The following is a 20,286-nucleotide window of genomic DNA, read 5'->3' as shown; positions in this document are numbered from 1 at the left end:
TCACTAGTGTACCCACCACCTCCTTTTTTATTTCTGTAATGAGACTGAAATTGAGCAGTCTTGAGCAGTCTTGAACAGTACATCACCACCAATTCTGTGGCTGTCATGTGGTACAGGAGAGCTCACAAACTTAGCCCCTCTGGCAAACAGAAACATTGTCCCTTCAGCCAGCATCTCTCTGTTACCTCTCCACCATCATCATATTAGCCCTAAAATTATCTGCAACCATAATGTCTAACTTGAAAAAGAAATTAAAGAAGTCAATTAAAGTGAAGGACTATCGTGGGAAAACCAAAACATATGGTCAGTTGTGTTACTAAGAGAAAATGAAGAAACTCAGCTCCAAATGTAAACACAAGCATGTTTAAATGACACAAAATATGAGCCTGCAATCAATGACCCCAGAAAACAAAAACCACATTAGCTATCATGTGGAGCCTTCCCTCTCTGTAGATAGGTGAAAGAAGTGAGGAGCCATGAGGAAATTATTTTGGAATTAGGAAGAAGGGACATAAAGTACAAGTTAGATGGAGTTTTCAAGGAGAGTAGCACAAGAGATCTGCATGGCTGCGACAGAATCTGCAAGAGAAGTGGTTAAAAGTGTGACTGCAACAGAGGCCAGCGCCTTGCAGAGCCTCGGGAGTGATGGGCAGACTGACTTCACTAACACTGAAGCCTCTGTGTGGATGATCTCCTCGTGAGTGCAGTGGCTTAAAACTTAGGAAAGACTCAGTCCCTTGGAGTCTCCAGATGCTAGTTCCAATTCTGTGAGTAGGGGAGCTCGCCTTACTATACAGAGTGATTGTGTCAGTGAAAAAACAGCATGCTTCATGCTGTTCCCTGAGGGCTCAGTTTCTAATACCTTAATGTGCTGGTTTGAAAGAAAATGTCACCCAAAGGGAACCGCACTCTTAGGAAGGGTGGCCTTGTTGAAGGAGGAGTGTCACTGTAGGGGTGGGCTTTTGAGGTCTCAAATGCTAGAGTCATGCCCACTTCTTGTTGCCTGCTCAAGATGTAGAACTCTCAGCTCCTCTCCAGCACCATGGTGACACACAGATTGATAGAGGTGGGTTAGTTTAGGATATGAGTCAGCCAGAAATATGCTTAATCTATTGGCCAAATAGTATTGCAAATAATATGGTTTCTGTGTGATTATTTCGGGGCTGAGCAGCCAGGAACAAACAAACTAGCAGCCTTCTTACTACATAGCAGAATCTGCTTTTATCCCTGAGTAGAAGAAACAAAATTAAACAAAACAATTTCCACAAAATTGAAGTCCACTCTTTATCTAAAAATCAATTTTCAGGAATCTTCACTGGAACCCAGGTCCAGGTTGACTCAAATGCATATAGTCAGCATATCTACCTGAATGCAGACTTCCACCAAAGAGCCTAAAAAAGGTGCTTGCACAGTGAAATGAGCTAGTGCCTACCAAACACCTAAGCCTTAATGAAATCACTGCAGACAAGCAACAGGAGGCTATTGGCCTAGAAGTCCTGTCTATACTCACATATTAGCCAGATTTCCTACCTGTAATTACTCAAGAATTTGTTAAGAGATATTCATTGTTTTTGCTGCATTATTCAGCCCTCTGGTTCTCCTCTCATTCTGCTGCTTGGAAATCACCTTTACACACCGTGGAGGGCTATACAGTAAGCAAACTCAGATAGGTAAATGGGAATGAGTTACATCAAGGTAGGAGGGGTCAGCATAGGTATTTAAGAGTGACTGGGTCTGGAGCAGACTGTTTTACAAAAGTAAGAGAAGACAGAGGCACACTTCATTAGCAAATACTGTGGAAAGGGAGACGTGGACAGCACAAGAAAGTGTGGCATGGCTTGGCTTACCCTCTACCTTCTAAACGTTCTCTGGGCTGTGGCAGGAACCAGCACCCGAGCCCAAAGCTCTTGCTGTGAGTATGGTGATTGTTCCGATGGCAAAGACGCAGTGCTCTCAGGCACAGTTTTACTGATGAGAAAGAGGTAGAACAGCAACCACTACAGGAGTTCTGAAGAGGTAGGCATAAGTCAGGGATAGCGACATGTTCATCTTTCATGACTTCCTAGCCTAATTCTCTGAGAGTCAAGTCAATGCACTTTTTATGGAGAGAGAGTGAATTATGATGCAGGAGTGTTGGTTACTGGAACAAGACAGATACTTAGTGGTAACTATGACCACACGGGAGGTTTGAATATTTGCTGAGAGAGCATGCCTCAAGTCATCAATATTCTTCATGGAAGAGCAGAGGGAAATGAATGCAAAAGAAATGAGTTACTTCTAGGAAATGATGAGAAATCATGTTGAATACTTCTGAGCTGATTTGCTTAAAGTTAGCACATTTAAAAATCACTTTAAAGATAGAGATTGTTGGAGACGAAAGGAGCCTCTAAAGAGAAATGTTGACACTTTCTGCATTTCTCTTCCGTCACTCGATCCTCAAGACTCTCAAGTCTTCTGCTAAAAGACCCAGGAATTACACTTCTGGGAAAGGGGAGGCGGACTGGGGGGAGTGAGGGATGAGGAGCGAGGGCGGGGCGTGGCAAGTGACTTTCCTTTTCTCAGCTGTCCCCCCAGAACAGCAGCCCTGGGTCGATGGCCTACAGAAGCTCATGGAGAGCTCGGTGATGAGGTCAGATTTCCCAAACCCCAGCATCCTGATTGCCATGAACCTGGCCGGCGCCTACAGTCCGGAGGCCCAGAAGAGCCTGACTAACAAGCTCATGAGCGGTGACAGTGCAGGTTAGACACTGGAGCCCTCCCCAAAGCCGGACTCTTCCACACACAGGCTACCCCGGACCCCGGGTCTACGTCATCACCCACTCCAACTCATTCACCTTTCCCTACACAGCCGCAGACATCTGTAACTAAACGTATGTGACATCAGAATTGTCACGGAAGAGGGCAGGGATGCACAGGGAGCTACAGACTCAGTGTAGAAAGCAGGGGCTTCTGGTTTCAAATCTGCTGCTTATGAACAAGTCACTGGATGCCATTTTCCTTGCCCTCTAAGGACAAAAACAGTAACGACAGAGACAGTAACAACAAAGTCTAGGGTCTATTCACTTCGCATGAACTGCTCTGAGGTTCAAGATACATAGCAAAGTTCACTTTCTGCCTGTATGTTTCCACAGACTTTCATGGGGTTTCTCATTTCTTTTCTAAACAGACAGCAGGAATTAATTTCTTTGCATATATTAATTATGTGAAATAGTTTCATTATACAGTCTTCGAGTCATCCAGACAACACTAGATTCAGTGTTTCCTCAAAGATTTATTTTCATATTTCTTTCTTTGGAAAAGAGAGATTTCAAAATGATGTGAGTGCACTACTTAAAACCCAAATCCTGGACTTGAGGCTCTGTATATGAGGCTGGGAGATGCTGCGCCTGGTAACATAGACCTGTAACTCCAGCACTCAGCAGGGGATCCCTGCGAGCTCTGGGCCAGGCACGGGTACCGAGTGCCTCAAAAATTAAAAGGGGGAGGTGGTGAGCAGCAGCTGAAAGATAGGTTAGTGAGGTGGCTCCATGGGTGAAGGCACTTGTTACACGGGCTCGATGATCCGAGCTTGAGCCCCAGAATCCACATGATGTTAGAAGAATAACTGACTCTACAAAGATGCCTTTTGACCTCCACATGTGTGCTGTGGCTTGCACACACACACATGCACACGCACATGTGTGCACAAACACGGTAATAATAATAACAATAAATAAATAGTTTAAGTTTAAAAAACAAGTGCAACACTCAGTCTAGTCCTTGGGGGCGCTCTGCCTGGGAACGCCTGCCATTGTCATTTGTTCTCTCGTCCATAGACCTGACAAGCGGGCAGCTCGCCCTCACCATTATGGCTCTCAGCTCCTCATGCCGGGACCCGGGAAGCAGAGTGTCGACTCTGCTAAAGAGAATGGAGAACTGGACGCCCTCAAGTAAGACCTCTTGGGGAGGGAGGGGGAATGGGGGCAGGGTCCTTCCTGCGAATTTTTAACCCAGAAAGGAAAATTATGGAAGTTGGTAGAGTGAAAAGTCAGGGAAGAGACACAAGGCCACCTCTGCTCTGACAGTCCCACCAGTGAGAGACTCACTTCTCAGCCAAAAACAAACTAGAGAAGCCAACTCCCCAGGCATGTACCGGACAGCCACCATCCTCCCAGAGCCAGCACTGTCCCCCTCTTCAGATGCAAGATGACATTCTTACTCTGAGAAACACTAATGTCATCCTTTGCCAATATTGTCTCTTTTTATGGTGAAAGGTTTCTAGAGATTTCTATTTAAAAGCCCTGGTCTTTGCTACTCAAAATGTCCCCAGTGTGGTAAGTGTTGATCTAATGATGGTTCTCTTTTGTCTTCTGAGGCCAGGGTAATGATGCCTCGGGCTTCTATGGGCCCAGTCTGGCGATCCTCGCACTGTGCCAGAAGAACTCAGAGGCAACCTTACCCATAGCAGTGCGCTTTGCTAAGAACCTGATGAGGGAGTCTTCCATTGGTGTGGGTAAGTTGAGGCATCAGCGTCGCAGTAGATGAGAGGTGGTGATGGAGGGGGAAGTAAAGAGGAAGAACCTTCCATGGAGGCGGAGCTGAGCCCTGCAGGTGTGGGTGCAGGAAAAACATTGAATAAATGTTTATTGGACATATGAGTTAAGGGCAGACCTCCACTGGGACAATAAACTGGTCACAAAAGTCACAAGTTATCTTAAATAAAATGGAGATAAATGTCTTTCTCACCCCTAACCTGTACTCCTTAATTTGTACCAATTCTCCCATACTCTGAACTTCAAGATGTTTCTCCTTTTTCCATCCACATATCCTTCCTACAAACAGCTGTTTTCTGGAACCTACCGAGAGAACTTCTTGTTCCTCTGTTTTACCCATGCTGGGCTGCTAATGAATGAATCCTTTTCCTCTGTGATGCTATTTCCTTCTTTTAGCCTTTCTGTATGTAATGATCTTCCTCTGTTGAGCCCCTGGCATGGACTCCCTGTTGTGGTCCTCTGCCACTCTCGAAGCAATATCTTCTCTGGCTTTCACCCACTCCGTGGGCCTCAAGAACAAGCTTTCCCTTTTCACTATCAGACAAGCAGGTAGATACAGTCTAGGATCTTTCCTGGGGGTCAAGAACAGGCTGGTTTCTCTCCACCTGGAGCCTCACACACGGTTGGGGCATCTCTGTCAGTTCGGCGAGGCGGACTTTGTCTTCAGGTGCCAATAATGCTGTCGCTCTTACTGGAGCTACGAGATTTTCCAGTGAGCTGGGAAAGACAGTGAGCTGAAAGCTGCCTTCTTGATAGCATTTCACTTGCTCTGGTCTTGTCAGAACTTGACCATTTGGCCCACACATGTGTATCACATGCAAATAATGAAAAGTCTCTGCGCTGAGTACTATGATGGATGCAAAGCTCCCACTGTCCGAGCATGCACAGAGCCCAGGAACCACACATATGGCACAGAATGCTGACAGAGTAAAATAGGCATGAACCACAAACCATAAATCACAGTCCACTGTGCTGGGAAGACCAAAATGCCTTCACTGAGGTGTGACTGCTGGGCCTTCCAGAACTTCTGATATCTCAAAAGATCAACACTGAGATGAGAGAAGTGGGATTTAGTACACTGTCATTTACACTATTTAAAGCTTTAAAGTCTGGAGCTGCTCAGCTGTATCCATTTATTTTAAAGTCTGGCCCTGCTGCTTAATGGCTGTGTGGCCTTGGGCAGTTACTTTACTGCTCTGAGCTCCCATTTCCTCATCTCTTAAATGGAGATACTTATAGGTCCCAAGAACTACAGCAGGTCCTGTAACTAGGTCACAGTGAGCAACTGGTGAACACTGGCTATGGTGGTGATTGCAGTGGGGTCTGTCTCCCCTCTGGCTTGCAGATACTGGAGCGGTAGCAACCCTGGCCCTGACCTGCATGTACAACAGGATTCCTGTAGGCTCTGAGGAAAATTACAGAGAGCTGTTCGGTGAGACACTGAAGGCTCTTGTGGATGATATCAGCTTGAGGGTCAAGGCAGACGGCATCATCGGAGACACCTACAGCACTGGCCTGGCTATGCAGGTAAAGGCATCCTATAAGCTCCTAATCAAGGCCAGAATAGCAAGCCTGAACTGCAGGACTAAGGGATTTCACATCTACTAACATTTGGGGTTAATTCCTTAACTACCTTGCCTCAGTGTCTCTACTAACAAAATGCAGGTATATGCTAGCTCATGGATAAAATGTGAAGATAAACCTAAAAGAATTCATGTTCCTTTCTTGGAAAAATGAAACAAGTCAAGAATTTTGAGGGTTTATTACCAATAATAATCCATTTACTAGTAACAGTCATGCATTATTGAAAGTCTGGTGCACACATACTGATATAAAAGTAGCTCTTCCAAAAGATATTCATCACACACACACACACACACACACACACATAAATAAGTAATGAAAGTCACCCAGTAAACAGTGGAGCCAAGTCTGAGAAGCTGAGTCTGTATCCATTTTATGCCTCCCTCACACAGCTCCAGGCTTAGATTAGGACAGATGCTACCTGACAGCCCCTGGTCCCCACCATCTCCAGCAGGATGGAGACTAGAGCAGGAATCCATCATGGGAAGCACGATGGTGGAGAGAGCATGACAACCAGAATCAGACACTATAGAGTCACAGTGGTAAACCCTCTAGTCCACACTGAGTTGTTAATGGTCTAAATATCTTGGGAAATTAAGAGAAAAATTGTGCCAGGAACTCCCAACCTCAGAAACCCCAGGAAAGGGAGAGGGCTGGAGTTAGGATGTCAGCCCTAAGCTTTGTGTGACTCTCAGCTACTATGACAAGGAAATCAGCTCCTAGAGCAAAAGAGATTCTGGTGTGGGTTCCCTCCACACACTAAAACTAGGGAAAAGTCCCAATGGTGTGCGGAACAGTCAGTGTTAAGCTACGAGTGAAGACAAATCACCAGTCCAAAATACTGGAGGTGGGGGTGACTAAGAGCAAAGCCAGCTTCTCCGTCACAGTCACTGGAATTCTGTCATGAGAGAAAACCATTTTCCCACAGCTGAACCATACAAGAGCATACCCAGAACTCACATCTAGAAATTCCTGCAGAAATCAGGCAGCCTGAGGAATGAATTTAAGCTGGGTTTGGAAGGGTCGGGTCACATGCTTGACCTTGTTTAAGGAGTTTCGAGTGCTTTAGTGCCAGATCAAACAGGTTAACAGACTTACTGCAGAACTGTTTACCTTGCTGGTTCCGCTTAGGAATTCCAGTTTGGACTTTATCACTTTCTAGGTACACCCTGGTAGATTACACCTGAGAATAAAAGCTTTTCCTATCAAAGGGTAAGACCTCAGCCATATCCAGATACCACTTACCATGTAGATTTCTTATTACTTAAGACACACAACTTCCCCCTATCTGCCTGGTGCTTCTTAGACCAAACTGCCTTGTAAAGTGGCCTTGAAGGAGAGTTACGGTCTGCATTTGCCAAAGTTAGCAAGGTGACCACACCTGCCACAAATGTTCAAGTGCTTTCCGTAGCCGAAACGGCCATCTCAGACTTCCCTCCACCACCAACTTTCTCTTTCCAGTTTCATGCAAATTTGTCATTGGCCAACAAAGCCCAGTACCATACTTGGTGCCTCTAGTTGGTATAACTGTAAAGGAAGGGAGGATGCAATGACAGTTTCCACATCATGTCTTGCAAAATTCTTTTCCACACTTGGCCACTGGACCCTCAAATGATAGGCCCTCCAAGGACAAGCAGGACTTAGACTTTCTAATTCACCCCAAAGATAGAAAACTAAGCAAGAATAAGTGGATTCCTTGCTGTGCTAATCCAGACTCATTTTGCAAGTACCTGAAGCCCAGTTTTAAAGGTGGAAATTTAATATTTCACATACCTGTGTGTCCAAGGCTAGATGAAGTGGTTCCAAGAATAACCAGAATAAGAAGGTCAAATGGTGACATTGGGGACCACTATTAGTTGTCTCTCATCACTGGTTTCCCTCACTCTCTCCTGCTGTGTGGAATGTAAGATGTGGTCAATGACAGCTTGGTGTTTCCTTGTACAGCCCCAACTGAAATACACAAGCAAGAGAAATGGTTTTCTCCTTCAGTACTGGAGTATTAGGGAAGGACTGACTGGTGCAGGCACCCAGCATGCATTGTTCCCAAGGAGTCCAGTGAAACTCCATTCGAAGGCCAGGTTGTGGAAGCTGTGACTGACAAGCCTATGTAGACACAAGCTTTGGAAGAATTCCACCAAAAGGTGTGCCTGATGACACCAATCATGAGTCAGTCCAGGCTGCCCTAGACTACAGCGCCCTCTGTCGTTTGCTTTGTTACTCCTGTTCCACATCTAAACACTGCTCACAAACACAGCCATCTTAGCGGTATTTCCTGACTCCAGTCACTGACCAGATAATTGCTCTGTGGCTATTTTTTAAAAGAATTTATCAGTGTTTGTTTCTTTAACTCTTTTATTTTGTCTTATGTGTATAGGGTTTTTGCCTACCTGTATGTCTATACATCATAAGCATGCCTACTACCTGAGGAGGCCATAAGAGGGCAAGGCCATAAGAGGAGGATGGATCCCCTGGAACTGGAGTTACAGATGTTGAGAGCTGTTGTGTGGGTTCTGGGAACCAAGCCAAGGTCCTCTGGAAGAGCTCCTCCTCACTAAATCATCTCTCCAGCCCCAACATTGTTATTTCTTTAAATAGCATCTTGTTTGTTATTGTTAGACAGAAGATTGTGCCCACACCTCATGCGTGTGAGGAAATGCCTTGCCTCCACACTACACCTCCAGTCCTTCTCCAGCATGGGACTGACACTGTGAAGGATAAACACAATTCCAAACCCTGTGCTGCTTCAGTTTGGACTAGCATAATGATTAGCAATCAAGTTCAACCCCCCAAGAGCCAACTCCCTGCTATACTTAAGCTCTCCTCTCTTTCTCTCCTCTTGCCCATGCCTGCCCCTCTCCTAGGCTCTCTCGGTGACACCTGAGGAACCCATCAAGAAGTGGGACTGTGAGAAGACTATGAATGGGATACTCAATGAGATTAAGCAGGGCAAATTCGAAAACCCCATGTCCATTGCTCAAATTCTCCCCTCCTTGAAAGGCAAGACTTACCTAGACGTGCCCCAAGTAATCTGCGGTGCTGGTAAGAACTTTTCAGTGACCTCCCTTCTTATGTCATAAAGTTGCTACTTACAGTACAGTGGCATGTGCTTTGATGCTGAGTGGCATATAATATTGTTTTGTCAGTTCATGCCAGATAGGGAGATAACTGATCTCCAACCCCCAATCATGTGTGCTAGCACACAGCAAAGTGCCTAGCCTTCAGAATTCAGCTACTCATATTGAACACCTACTTTAAGAAGGTAGATGGTTCGTGGTCATGACAGGGAGCTTCATGAATTTGACAGATGTACTGCCAAAGATCACACCTGTCTTATCTGCTCTTTATAACATCGGAAGACAGACATATAGGCAAAACTACAGTCTTTACAGTAATGAAATCAGTATTATTTCAACATGAAAATGAAATCAACATCATCTACTTTGCAAAACCAAAACGAGCAGAAGGAAGAAGGAGAGAAGACTAATAATCAATTGTTGATTCTTATCTGGAGGGCTTAAAAGGCATAGATGAAATTCACCCAAGCCTTAAGGATCTAACAATGACAGCCTGACACTCACGGAACACCAACAGGATGAGGTAGAAACCTTACATGTTACTTTATAGCATTTTTGCATCCAATCAAATACAACACTGAAATATTTGAAATTCAGACTGCCTGTACAGAGCCTTCCTAAAACTTCTGTCACTCCAGAAGAAGTCACTGAAATCAACTCCTTCAATTCTTCTTTCCTAATCAAATCCTTCCTCTTGCATTCACTACCTCCGTATGACAGAACGAAATTATAAGCTCCTCACAGACTTCAGTGCCAAGTCTACAGGAACCAAACTCAAGCAAACACACTGCTATCATACGAAACGTTGCCACCTTAGCCTCAGTCCCTAGCTGCTTCCCATGGACATCACAAGTCTAACATGGAGTCCTTGCCAGGATTCTAGAATAGTTGTCCAAGAATTTTGTTAAATTACCTAACGGTTACTATTTTCTTGAAATCTCTTCTTGAATGAGTTTCCAATAACAGTGACTTTTGCATCCGTAAGTCAAACACCAAAATCTTTCATAAACTGTGCCTTTTTGGTCCTCGCAGATCATGAAACGCCACCAACTCTAACTGACTATCCTACCCCCGTCCCCACATCAGTATCTAACATTAACGTCATATACACCATAAACAATCAGCTGAGGGGGGTTGACCTGCTCTTCAATGTGACCATCGAGGTCAGTGTGAAAAGTGGATCTGTGCTACTTGCTGTCCTAGAAGAAGCGCAGCGCAGAAACTCCATGTTCAAGTGAGTGGTGCCAATGGTTGCCATCCACCAAACCTGACTCTCTCCTTCTCCTTCTCTCCCTCCCCTACACCCCCCCTCTCTCTCCCTAAGATCGCATAACGTGTAACTAATAGAGTTCAAAGCTAAACATGGATTTGACTGTCTTTGAAATGCATGTTCTACCCACTATCCTGTTAGGAAAGAGTAGGATAAGGGAATGGATCAGAGGGGAGAATTAAATGTTGGGAAATGTCAACTGTTTGCAAAAAGAGGAAGCAACAGAGAAAGACAGGAAGGTCACAGTTTAGGAGTCAAGGGACCATGCCAATTCATGGAAAAGAAAGGAGGACACTTAATGTCCAAGCCCTCTGGATATACTTTACAAGTTCAGCATTTAATGTTGTCTGATTTTTCTTCCATCTGTAAATATAAAAATGACAGATGATACATAATAGAAACTTGGAGATGAAAAAAACCACAAAGAATAAATTGCCTCCACAACCACAATATAATCAGCTATTTAATAATATGGTGGATTTTTCTATGTGTAGTATAAACCATTATGATTCATCATAGTCATAGGCTGGCATACATTTCTTTAAAAGTTGAGTCCTTATTTTTTAAATTTTATTTTATTGTAATTACATGAGGAATACATATATGCACATGAGTGCAGGTACCTATGGGGGCCAAAGGCACCAGCTTCCATGGTTCTTTGTATACAGTCCTCTGAGAATCTGGACATCACTAAAGTTAACCAATAATAAAATACATCCCCAAAATCCTCATGTGCCCTGCCCTCCATGATGGCTACTCCTTTTATTGCCATGAAATATTCTATAGGGAAAACCTTGGACTCTGAGTCATGTAGACACATGTAATATAGAGTACAAATGTTTTATTGTACAAACATGAAGGTACACATTAGTCTGGAGTTCTCACCATACTGAACAGAAATAAACTCATGGAATCTGGCAAACATGTACTGTGCAAACTAAGCTGTCCATTCTAAATAACATATCCATAAAACATGACTATCAAAATATGGAAATACCTATCAACTTACTCATGTGAAAATATAAAGAAAAACTCCTTTATCTGTTAACTAAAATTCTATTTTAAATGGCATGATTCTAAACTCAGTCAATTGCATTTTCTCTTTTGAACATTATTTTTATCTGCTCTGTAAAGCTCTTGAACACCCATCCCTCCATCTTGCCTTCTGTTGCCTGACTTCAACTGAGTGGTACTACTTACATTTTATTCTTAGATTTGAAACCAAAATGACATCTTGGGGCCCTATGGTGTCTTCTATCAACAATATCGCTGAAAATGCTAATCACAAGACATACTGGGAGTTCCTGAGTGGCAAAACACCTTTGGAGGAAGGTAAGAAAAGCAAAGGAATGTGGTTTTCTTCCAGTTGGAAGGCTACATTCACTAATTCTTTAATGTACTTGGTAAGTGTGAAACTGTATGTGCTCATAATAAAGGTATGCATAGGAACTTAGTATCATATATAGTCATAAAATAAACATTCCACAATTATTACTGACTCTTTTTATAGGAATGTAACTAAATCCAAAAAATATGTGATGGGAATTATATACACTGGTGATTAACTCCAAGTAACCAATAATGCATCAGTGTAGCATTAAGGAAAGGAATAAGGGTACTTCCCCCTGGGGGCCATTTCTCCAAGAGCAAGTCCAGATTTGAATTCTCTACTTCATCAGACTTGTGTCTTCCATCCTTTGTCTTTCTGCATGGGTCTGAATTTGTGCCTGCCTGAGAGGGCTGTCTTGTCGATCTGTGTGGCTTGTGTGTGCTGTGTATCTGTCGTGCCTCTGTCTGTGTGTCTGTCCCTCACATATGGCTTTGCTCTGCCTTTATTGAACAGCACAGAGAGTGTCACTTGGGGAAAGAATGGGGTACTTTACAGAAATATTTAGCGGTGTTACAAACATCAGTGTTCCGAGTTCCATAAATGACTGCTTTCAAACTTTATGGTAGGATTAGGAAGTCGCTTTCAACTTCTGTATTTGATGCTTTCAGCAAACGATACGCATGCATTGTTCTGGGTGAGAGGCTTGCAAGAGTATATAACTTAAGAACTTAATATTATGGCTATGCATTATCTTAGGTTGTAAAAGTTGACTACATGGGAAATTCAAGGCAAGTATGTTGATTCTTACACTGTTTTCAGAAAAGGAGTTTAAGCAAATAAGCTGAGTACTTAGTAAGATAACAGTCTTAAGTCTTAAGTGACCACAATTTGTACTATTTAAGCTGGCAGTGAGGTCCAGCAAAAATTCCAGTCTCTTACAATGCAAGAGATATTTCAGAATATTGCATCACCATGAGATGTCAAAGGGACCTGTATAAAACACAAGACTAGAATCTGACAGAACAGACAACCAAGTCCAGGTTCCCAAACTTGAGGATGTGAGCTTTCTAATATAGCTTCAGCAAAAGTCTAGCCCTCGCCACCTGCTTAGTCCCTCACAAAAGGGGTGTCTGTATCTGCAGTTATGTGGTAAACATGGCAAGAATGAAACTCAGATTCCAGCAAAACCTGAATATTCCTGAAAGATTTGCATAAATGCTAAAGCACCTTCCCGTTTCAAGAGCACTGAGGCATGGTTTTGCCTAAGGATCATGTTGACCAGGCATTGACTGTTAGCATGAAGAGGACTCTAAATCCAGAGCCACGGGAGGCCAGGGCTGTATCTTGAAGGCTCTGTTCTCCAGTTTTACCCTGGGGGAGCTGGTGTGCTTGCCATGTCCCATATAGTTAGGAAAGACTGGCCAGTCAGAACTCATGAACTGCAGCAAAGGCTTTGGAGAAAGTGCCTCTTATAGTTATAACCTACAGAAAACAAATAATGAATAAGTCTCTATAGCTATAACACGGAAATACCTACTAGTCCTTGGGTTGTGGTAAGGATTAGAAAAAAATGTTCAAAGTCAGATGGTGATGCCGTACGCTTTTAATCCCAGCACTCAGGAGGCAGAGGCAGGTGGATCTCTGTGAGTTCAAGACCAGCCTGGTCTACAAGAGCTAGTTCCAGGACAGGCTCTAAAGCTACAGAGAAACTCTGTCTCAAAAAAACAGAAAGAAAGAAAGAAAGAAAGAAAGGAAGGAAGGAAGGAAGGAAGGAAGGAAGGAAGGAAGAAAGAAAGAAAAAAGAAAGAGAAAAGAAAGAAAGAGAGAGGGAGGGAGGGGAAAGATTGTTCAAGATTATTAACTACAATATCTTTTGCAGATAATGTGTTCAAAATGCTGTTATTATTGTCATTTCTCCCACCACCTTTAAAATTTCAGAGTGATTTTTTTAGATCAGGTGACATTTCCATTTTATAGCTCCTTTCTCTGGGAGCCAGTACAGTAAAAGTAAAGATATCAGATTCAAAAACATTCTGGTGTGAGATTGTCATACTTCTGGTTGTCAGAATACCTAAAAGATAAAAGATATCAACACCATCTATCCTTGTCATGAAAGATTCTCAGCCAAAAGCCGTTCCTGTTTCTTACAAAATCTTCCAAAACTAAGTGAGATTCTTCCGTAAATACTTTGTGTCGTTTATTGCACGGTTCCTAGGGGCCAGTAAGTCTTCTAATACTAAAGATAACGTTTCAGAGAGAATACTTAACAAAATTTTCTACATGAGAGAAAACAGACTTACGGGCTTACCCCCAAAGACATGCTCCATAAAGTGGAAACCTAAAGATTGTAAAAGAGAAGTCCATAGACATTTGTAAAGCAAGATAAAAAGCAAATACAAGCGGAAAATAAATCATCAACCAAAAAGAAGAAGAGAAAGAGGGAGGGGGAGGAAGGAAAAGAGTGAGCAAGCACAGGAAGTGCCCAGCCCACCCATCCTAGGCACTGGAGAGATGGCTTCACAGTTAAAAGCAGCAACTGCTCTGCAGAGGACCCAGCACCCATATCATATGACTCACAACAGCCTGTAATCCCAGGTCCCTCTTCTGGTCTCCGCCAGCACCTTTACATATGTAGTGCACATATGTGTGTATGTACACACACACACACAGATAATAATAATAGTAATAACAATAATAATAATAATAAATCTTTTTAAAAGAGAGAAATTTCTAAATAGGGCTAGCAAGAGCTGGTAAAGATATTTGGCACCAGGTTTGGTGACCTGAGTTTGATTCCTGGGACCCACATGATGGAGAGAGAGAATCAACTCTCTCAAGTTGTCCTCTGGCCTTCACATGCATGCACACACACAAATAAAGTAACAATAAAAGCATTTTAAAAGAAATCCTTAAACATTCCAAATTTATATTCCTGCCCATGTCTCCCACGGTGATCTCACCCCTCTAGCCAGCTCAATGGGCTGATGTCCTGGCATGGGAAGCCGACAAGCCCCGCGGACATTTGTTACCCTCTGCCTCTTTTCAGGAGTTGCTTACTATATTCCCTTCAACAACGAGCACATCACAGCCAACTTCACCCAGTACTGAGGAGGAGTGTCTTCTGCTGAACAGGACCAATGGATGAGGGTTTTTTAAATTTCATTTCAAATCAATGCCAAGAAGAGTGGGTGTTAACAACGCTACTCTAGTCCTGATTTAAAAAAAAAAAAAAACTGAGCCATTGTGTGGAATAAATGGTTCTAATACAAAGTTCCTGGAGTACTCACCATTGTGACTCATGAAATAAAATGTCTGGCTTCTCAAGACAGACTGCTAGTCGTCATTTACGCCTATGGCAAGAGAGAAGGAAAGACCAGTGATTTGGAGAGGGTCGTGCAATCTTCTGGATTAAACAACACACTCACTGCTTCTACAGATAGCTATTAAAATGCCTGCATGTGTTTCTTATACTAAGGGCTCCTTTACAATTCACCTACTACAAACATGTGCGCAAACACATTTGTATGAATTGAACAAAATTATTCCATACGTAACTCCAGAATGGTTTGTAACTCAGTAAATGGCGTCATGACTTCTACTTTTAATATTTTCTGGGTAAATTCATGTTTTTAAATGTTCATGGTTGGGGAGGGGACTGGAGAGATTGCTTGGCCGTTAAGAGCACTTAGCTGCCTTTCAATTCCCAGCACACACATGACAGCTCATAACTCTCTGTAACTCGAGTCCCAGGAAATCCAACACCCTCTTCATGCCTCCATGGACACTGCATGCACATGGTACACAGACATACATGCACATACATGCAGACACAAAGCACCCATACACATAAAATTTAAATTAGTGAGTAAAGTGTGTGCTGTACAATCATGAAAAACAGAGTCTGGATCCTCAACACCCACCTAAGAGAATCAGGCATGGGATCCTGTGAACATTCATAACCCCAGCACTGGGGAGGTAGAGATAAGCAAATGCCCGGAGCATATTTTCTGGTCAGCCTGACCAAAACAGCAGGATTAGGTTTTAGTTGGAGACCCTATCTCAAAGACTAAGATGGAGCACACTCTAGGAAACACCTGATCTTGGTCTCTGGGCCTCTATGTGTGCACACATGAACAAGTACATCCACACATGTGCACACCCACACACATGCACACTCACACACATGTGCGCACCTACATATGCCAGACACACACAAAAATAAAATAATAGTCTGAAAACACTGTGTGAGAAGATATCTGGACAGAGAAGCAAAAGACTCTGCACCCACATTCTGGACACGCTTGTAAGAAGGACACTAACTGAGCAGCCAGGCAAGGTAAACTAAAAATGCCAGGGTTCTCGGTGGTAAACTGAGGAACCTGGTCTACCCTTAGTTTAGAAAAAGTTAAGGAATTGTCATTCTAGTAGGCATGGTGGTACTGGCCTGTAATTCCAGAACAGAGGAGGGTGCAGAATCTAGAATTTGAACTAGACTGGGATCTATGCAGAGAAAGAAAAGAAAGGAAAGGGGAGAGAACCCTTCAAGATATGTATGCTGTTTAAAATAAGATACCTACGCAGCCTGGAATAGAACACAGGGCTTAATACACACACACACACACAGAGAGAGAGAGAGAGAGAGAGAGAGAGAGGCAGACAGACAGACAGAGAGAGAGGAGGGGTAGGTAACTGTCACATGTAACTGTCACAGATGAGATACTCATGCTCAGGGTTACATAACTCATAGCGCTCAAGAATGCACTTGGGTTGGGGTAGAGGTGAGGTAGAGGAAGTAGGAAGAGGGGAGGGAGGGGAGCTGTGGTTGATATGTAAAATGAATTAAAAAATTTAAAAAAATGCACTTGGCTTGGGTGTATAACTATAAAAACACAATGGTGCCCTCTAATGGCCACAAATGGTAAAGCCTAAACTTTGAAGGTGCAGCCAGTTGCACGTACTTTTGTAATGCTGTGGGGAAGACACAAAGGAAAAGAAGACAGAAAGGAAGACGGTTTCCCCAAATAAGAAGTGTACACACTTGCACGTGCTTTTGATTAGATGTGTGAGTGACCTATGTAAAGTACAAACGCATGGTCAAGTCCACCACCTCTTAAGGAACTGGAACCAGGCAGATGAAACTCCTGTCGTCCAGTGCAGAAATAGAAGAGGCAAGTTTGCAGAATGGGAGACATGATTTCAGTCTGTACAAGTCGGAAGCAGTTAGGAAACAAAATGCACAGCCAAAAGCTTTAAAGTAAGCGTATTCTTTTTAAATTGGTGTACACAGTAATGGGTTTCATTATGGGGTATTCATACTTCATTTTTGTTGGTCCTCTCCCCTGCCTCATGCCTAGTCCCCTGCCCCATCCCCTGATGGTACCCTCCCTTCTCCTTCTTGTCCTCCATCTGTCTTCATGTCACATGTATTCTGTTCTCTCTTTTTTCCCATCTCTTTTCCCCCTCCCCATTTTCCCCTTAGACTGGTCCCCCATTGGTCCCTTTTCTAGTTTCAACACACATAACAACAACAGCAACAACAACAACACACCACACACTGATTGATCTGCCTATGAGAGACAGAACAAGCAGTTTTGAATTGATAAAGGGAAAGTGAAGACGTGCATACAAAAGAAACTAGTATACACATAAGCAAATCACAAATGTTGAAATCAAAAGCGTGAGGGAAAGTCTGATATCACTCACCAATGAAGAAAGGAGAACTAGCCTATCACCACTAAGTGCTTATAATTCATTAAACTGGGGGTGCTCTCAGACATCAATTTTAACCGACTGCTTTAACCAGCTTCTGTTCACTACCTTTACCCAGACAGTGTGGGGTTGATGTTTTGCTGTTTGTTACTGCTGCTGCATTTCCTCATTGCTGTCACACTTAAAAAATGGCGACTGCTTAAATTGTTCACCTGGTCTTGATTTAATTTTGGTATATGAGATATTTCCAGGATATATATCACCCTGGAAACTGGAAACAGACAAGATTGCCAGGCAAAAGTTGGGAGCATGGGGGTGGGGGTAGGGTGGGGGAGGGGAGAGGGGAAGAGAGAAGGGAGAAGGGAAGGATTGGGGAGAGCTTGGGGGAATGGGTGGAGGAAGGGCTCCTTTGCAGTGCCTTAGACCTGTTGCCTATGGCAGTTTACAAGCACCTGGAACTACAGCTCCCTCTTCTGGCCTATTTCGGCACCTACACATGCATGAAAATGTCCTTCCTTAAAATTGTCCTTCCTGATTACAGAGAACATAATTTCAAAATCTAAATGCCCAATACTACATAACACTACGCTGAGTTAAATTTAGGGGGAAAACTGTCCCTCGACTCAATACTATTTTAATTAGAGAGATAACAGGAAACAAGACAGGAAGAAGGGGGGGTCTCTATTTGTTTGTTTTAGAATCTTCCCAATCAACATTTTTGTTTGCCTCTGATCAGGCACCTTTACCTACCTTCCTGGGATGGGTGGCACTTGTTGTGTGCTTAATTACATCTCTTTTTAAAAATGTTGGAGTCCTGACTCCTCCCTGATTCTTTTAAATGTGGCCTTTTATCAGGACAGGAAGGGGAATATGGTCTTTATAAAAATAAACAGGGTAAAATTATGTCCTTAGGGTGCTTTGTAAAGTCCAGTAACACTTTGGAAGCAGATGCACTGTACAGGTGTGTAGATCTGTATGCAATTCTCCCAGAATATCTACAAGCATTATAGATTATATTTCTTTTTGTGAGATTAATTTCTTTTTTAATCTTTTATTCATTTTACATACCAATGAAATTAATTTTTAAGGGCATACAGATTTAACATGGCTTAAACACAACAGACATGTCTCATTTGCTAATACCATTTGTCTCCTAAAAGCTTGGATATAGATCCTCTTGTTTTCATGATTACAAAGCCCCAGCCTCATAAAAAATAATGGTGCCCAACATTTCCAACAAGATGATTACATATTTTTTCTTTTCCCTTAGTTATTAATTTATGGTGTAGTTAATTCACTAAGGTCTCTGAGTCACAGAAGCTGTGCTCAAATTTTTCATTGTAATGGTAAAAAAAATCCTTTGCAAAATAATTAGAATTATTTTGAAATAGACATTACTAAAAACCATCAGCTCATCACTAGGGCTCACAAAGGTAAATAAAAGTAGGATGAAATACTGACGTCTCTACCTTCATTTTGTCTTTATTCTGGCTAAAGACCCAGAGATAAATCACTGGCTTTAACTTTCCCTTTGGGGTTCCCTTTTTATTATTTTATTTTAATTGTAGAGTGTGTGTGTGTGTGTGTGTGTCTGTCTGTCTGTCTGTCTGCCCCACACGCATACCTGGTTTCCCCAAGGAGGCCAGAAGAGGATGTCCAGTTCCTTGGAACTAGAGTTATAGACTGTTGTGAGCCACAGTGTGGTTGCTGGGAATTGAACTCAGGTCCTATAGAACAGCAGCCAGTGCTCTTATCTACCCAGCCACCCCCCAGCCCCTTCTCTTGGATTTCTATAAAGGGAAAAACTTGAAGATAGAACGCTGCCACTCTTCTGAGAAGACAAAGGCTGCATCTTGAAACAGAACTGATCTTTTATAGAAACAGATTGATTGTTTTAAAACAAACAAACAAACAAACAAACAAACTATGCCAGTTTGAGATGGCTATCGTGCCAAACCAGAACTGAGGCAATGATCAATCAGACACCTTGACCAAAACTGCCTAATTATGCATACTTTTTAGCCGACCCCCCCTCCACCCTGTCCCCCAGTTCGTCCTCTATTTAAACTTAAAGCTGTGAGCACAGTGGATTATGCCTTTAATCTCAGCACTGGGGAGGCTGAAGCAGGCGGATCTCTGTGAGTTCGAGGCCAGTCTAGTCTACACAGTGAGGTCTAGGACAGCCAGGACTACATAGAGAGATAGCCTGAAAAACAGATAGATAGACAGATAGATAGATAGATAGACAGACAGACAGACAGACAGACAGATAGACAGACAGACAAGCTCGTGTCGGGGCCATGAAGACAGTCTTGGATGGTCACTGGACCCCTTTATCTGTTATTTCAAATAAAGCCACCTTAAATGAATAGTAGGTTTTCGCCATTACTTTCTGTTTAATTGGCATATTGGCGACAGGTTATCGAACCTAGCCTTTTGGGACTGCCCAAGTCTTGACTTTTACTTTGAAAACTCCAGCTATAGCTCTTCTCGTGGATTTATCGGGTCGAAACTGTGCAAACGCCCAATAAACAAGCCAATGACAAATCAATGGCATCTTTCTAATGTCCTCAAGAGAAGGGACATAATACAACGGAAGTTAAGGGAACAACTTGCCTACCAAGCCTCATGCTTTCACAGCTTTCTACACCAAGGAGGAAAAACCTGATCGGCCACTATGCAGGAAAAACCAGAGATCCTCACAGAAACATGGAACACCTGGGCGTGGTGGTGCGGGGCGTGCCGGACCTTTAACCTGCAGACTCTGCTCCGGAACCAAGAGTTGGG

General features: G+C 43.0%; 2 protein-coding genes and 1 long non-coding RNA gene across 3 annotated transcripts in view; 1 reads left to right on the top strand and 2 right to left on the bottom strand.

Moving 5' to 3' along the window:
• Positions 1 to 8,305, bottom strand: part of LOC125397974 (oocyte-secreted protein 1) — a 45,350-nt gene extending 37,045 nt beyond the window's left edge. The window contains exon 1 of the mRNA XM_048430513.3: positions 7,890 to 8,305. The gene's annotated coding sequence lies outside the window, so the exon portion shown is untranslated. The remainder of the gene's footprint in view (positions 1 to 7,889) is intronic.
• Positions 1,735 to 15,114, top strand: Cblif (cobalamin binding intrinsic factor). Its single transcript, XM_048430504.3, has 9 exons — positions 1,735 to 1,912; positions 2,563 to 2,739; positions 3,816 to 3,929; positions 4,355 to 4,492; positions 5,878 to 6,059; positions 8,978 to 9,155; positions 10,223 to 10,424; positions 11,674 to 11,792; positions 14,837 to 15,114. The coding sequence occupies exons 1-9, from the start codon at positions 1,834 to 1,836 to the stop codon at positions 14,896 to 14,898; spliced, it is 1,251 nt and encodes a 416-aa protein (XP_048286461.1). The 5' UTR covers positions 1,735 to 1,833; the 3' UTR covers positions 14,899 to 15,114.
• On the bottom strand, positions 14,935 to 20,238 carry LOC146893577 (uncharacterized). The gene is made up of 2 exons (XR_015003218.2): positions 20,120 to 20,238; positions 14,935 to 15,140 (listed from the first exon to the last, which is right to left on the bottom strand). It is a non-coding gene; the product is annotated as an uncharacterized LOC146893577 (long non-coding RNA).
• Positions 20,239 to 20,286: the final 48 nt, after the last annotated feature.

Source organism: Myodes glareolus, chromosome 7 (genome assembly GCF_982192425.1).
Source record: "Myodes glareolus chromosome 7, mMyoGla1.1, whole genome shotgun sequence".
In the NCBI taxonomy this organism is placed as follows: domain Eukaryota; kingdom Metazoa; phylum Chordata; class Mammalia; order Rodentia; family Cricetidae; genus Myodes; species Myodes glareolus.
Note: the sequence above shows the minus strand (reverse complement) of the source record. Positions and strands in the feature narration are given on the sequence as shown.

What these genes read in the sequence shown, in the direction of transcription:
- Cblif (XM_048430504.3), top strand. Translation starts at nt 1,834, where the DNA reads ATGGCTTGGCTTACCCTCTACCTTCTAAACGTTCTCTGGGCTGTGGCA. An exon ending in CATGAGCGGTGACAGTGCAG is followed by an intron (nt 2,740 to 3,815) that starts GTTAGACACTGG and finishes TCTCGTCCATAG; the next exon opens with ACCTGACAAGCGGGCAGCTC. An exon ending in CAAAACACCTTTGGAGGAAG is followed by an intron (nt 11,793 to 14,836) that starts GTAAGAAAAGCA and finishes GCCTCTTTTCAG; the next exon opens with GAGTTGCTTACTATATTCCC.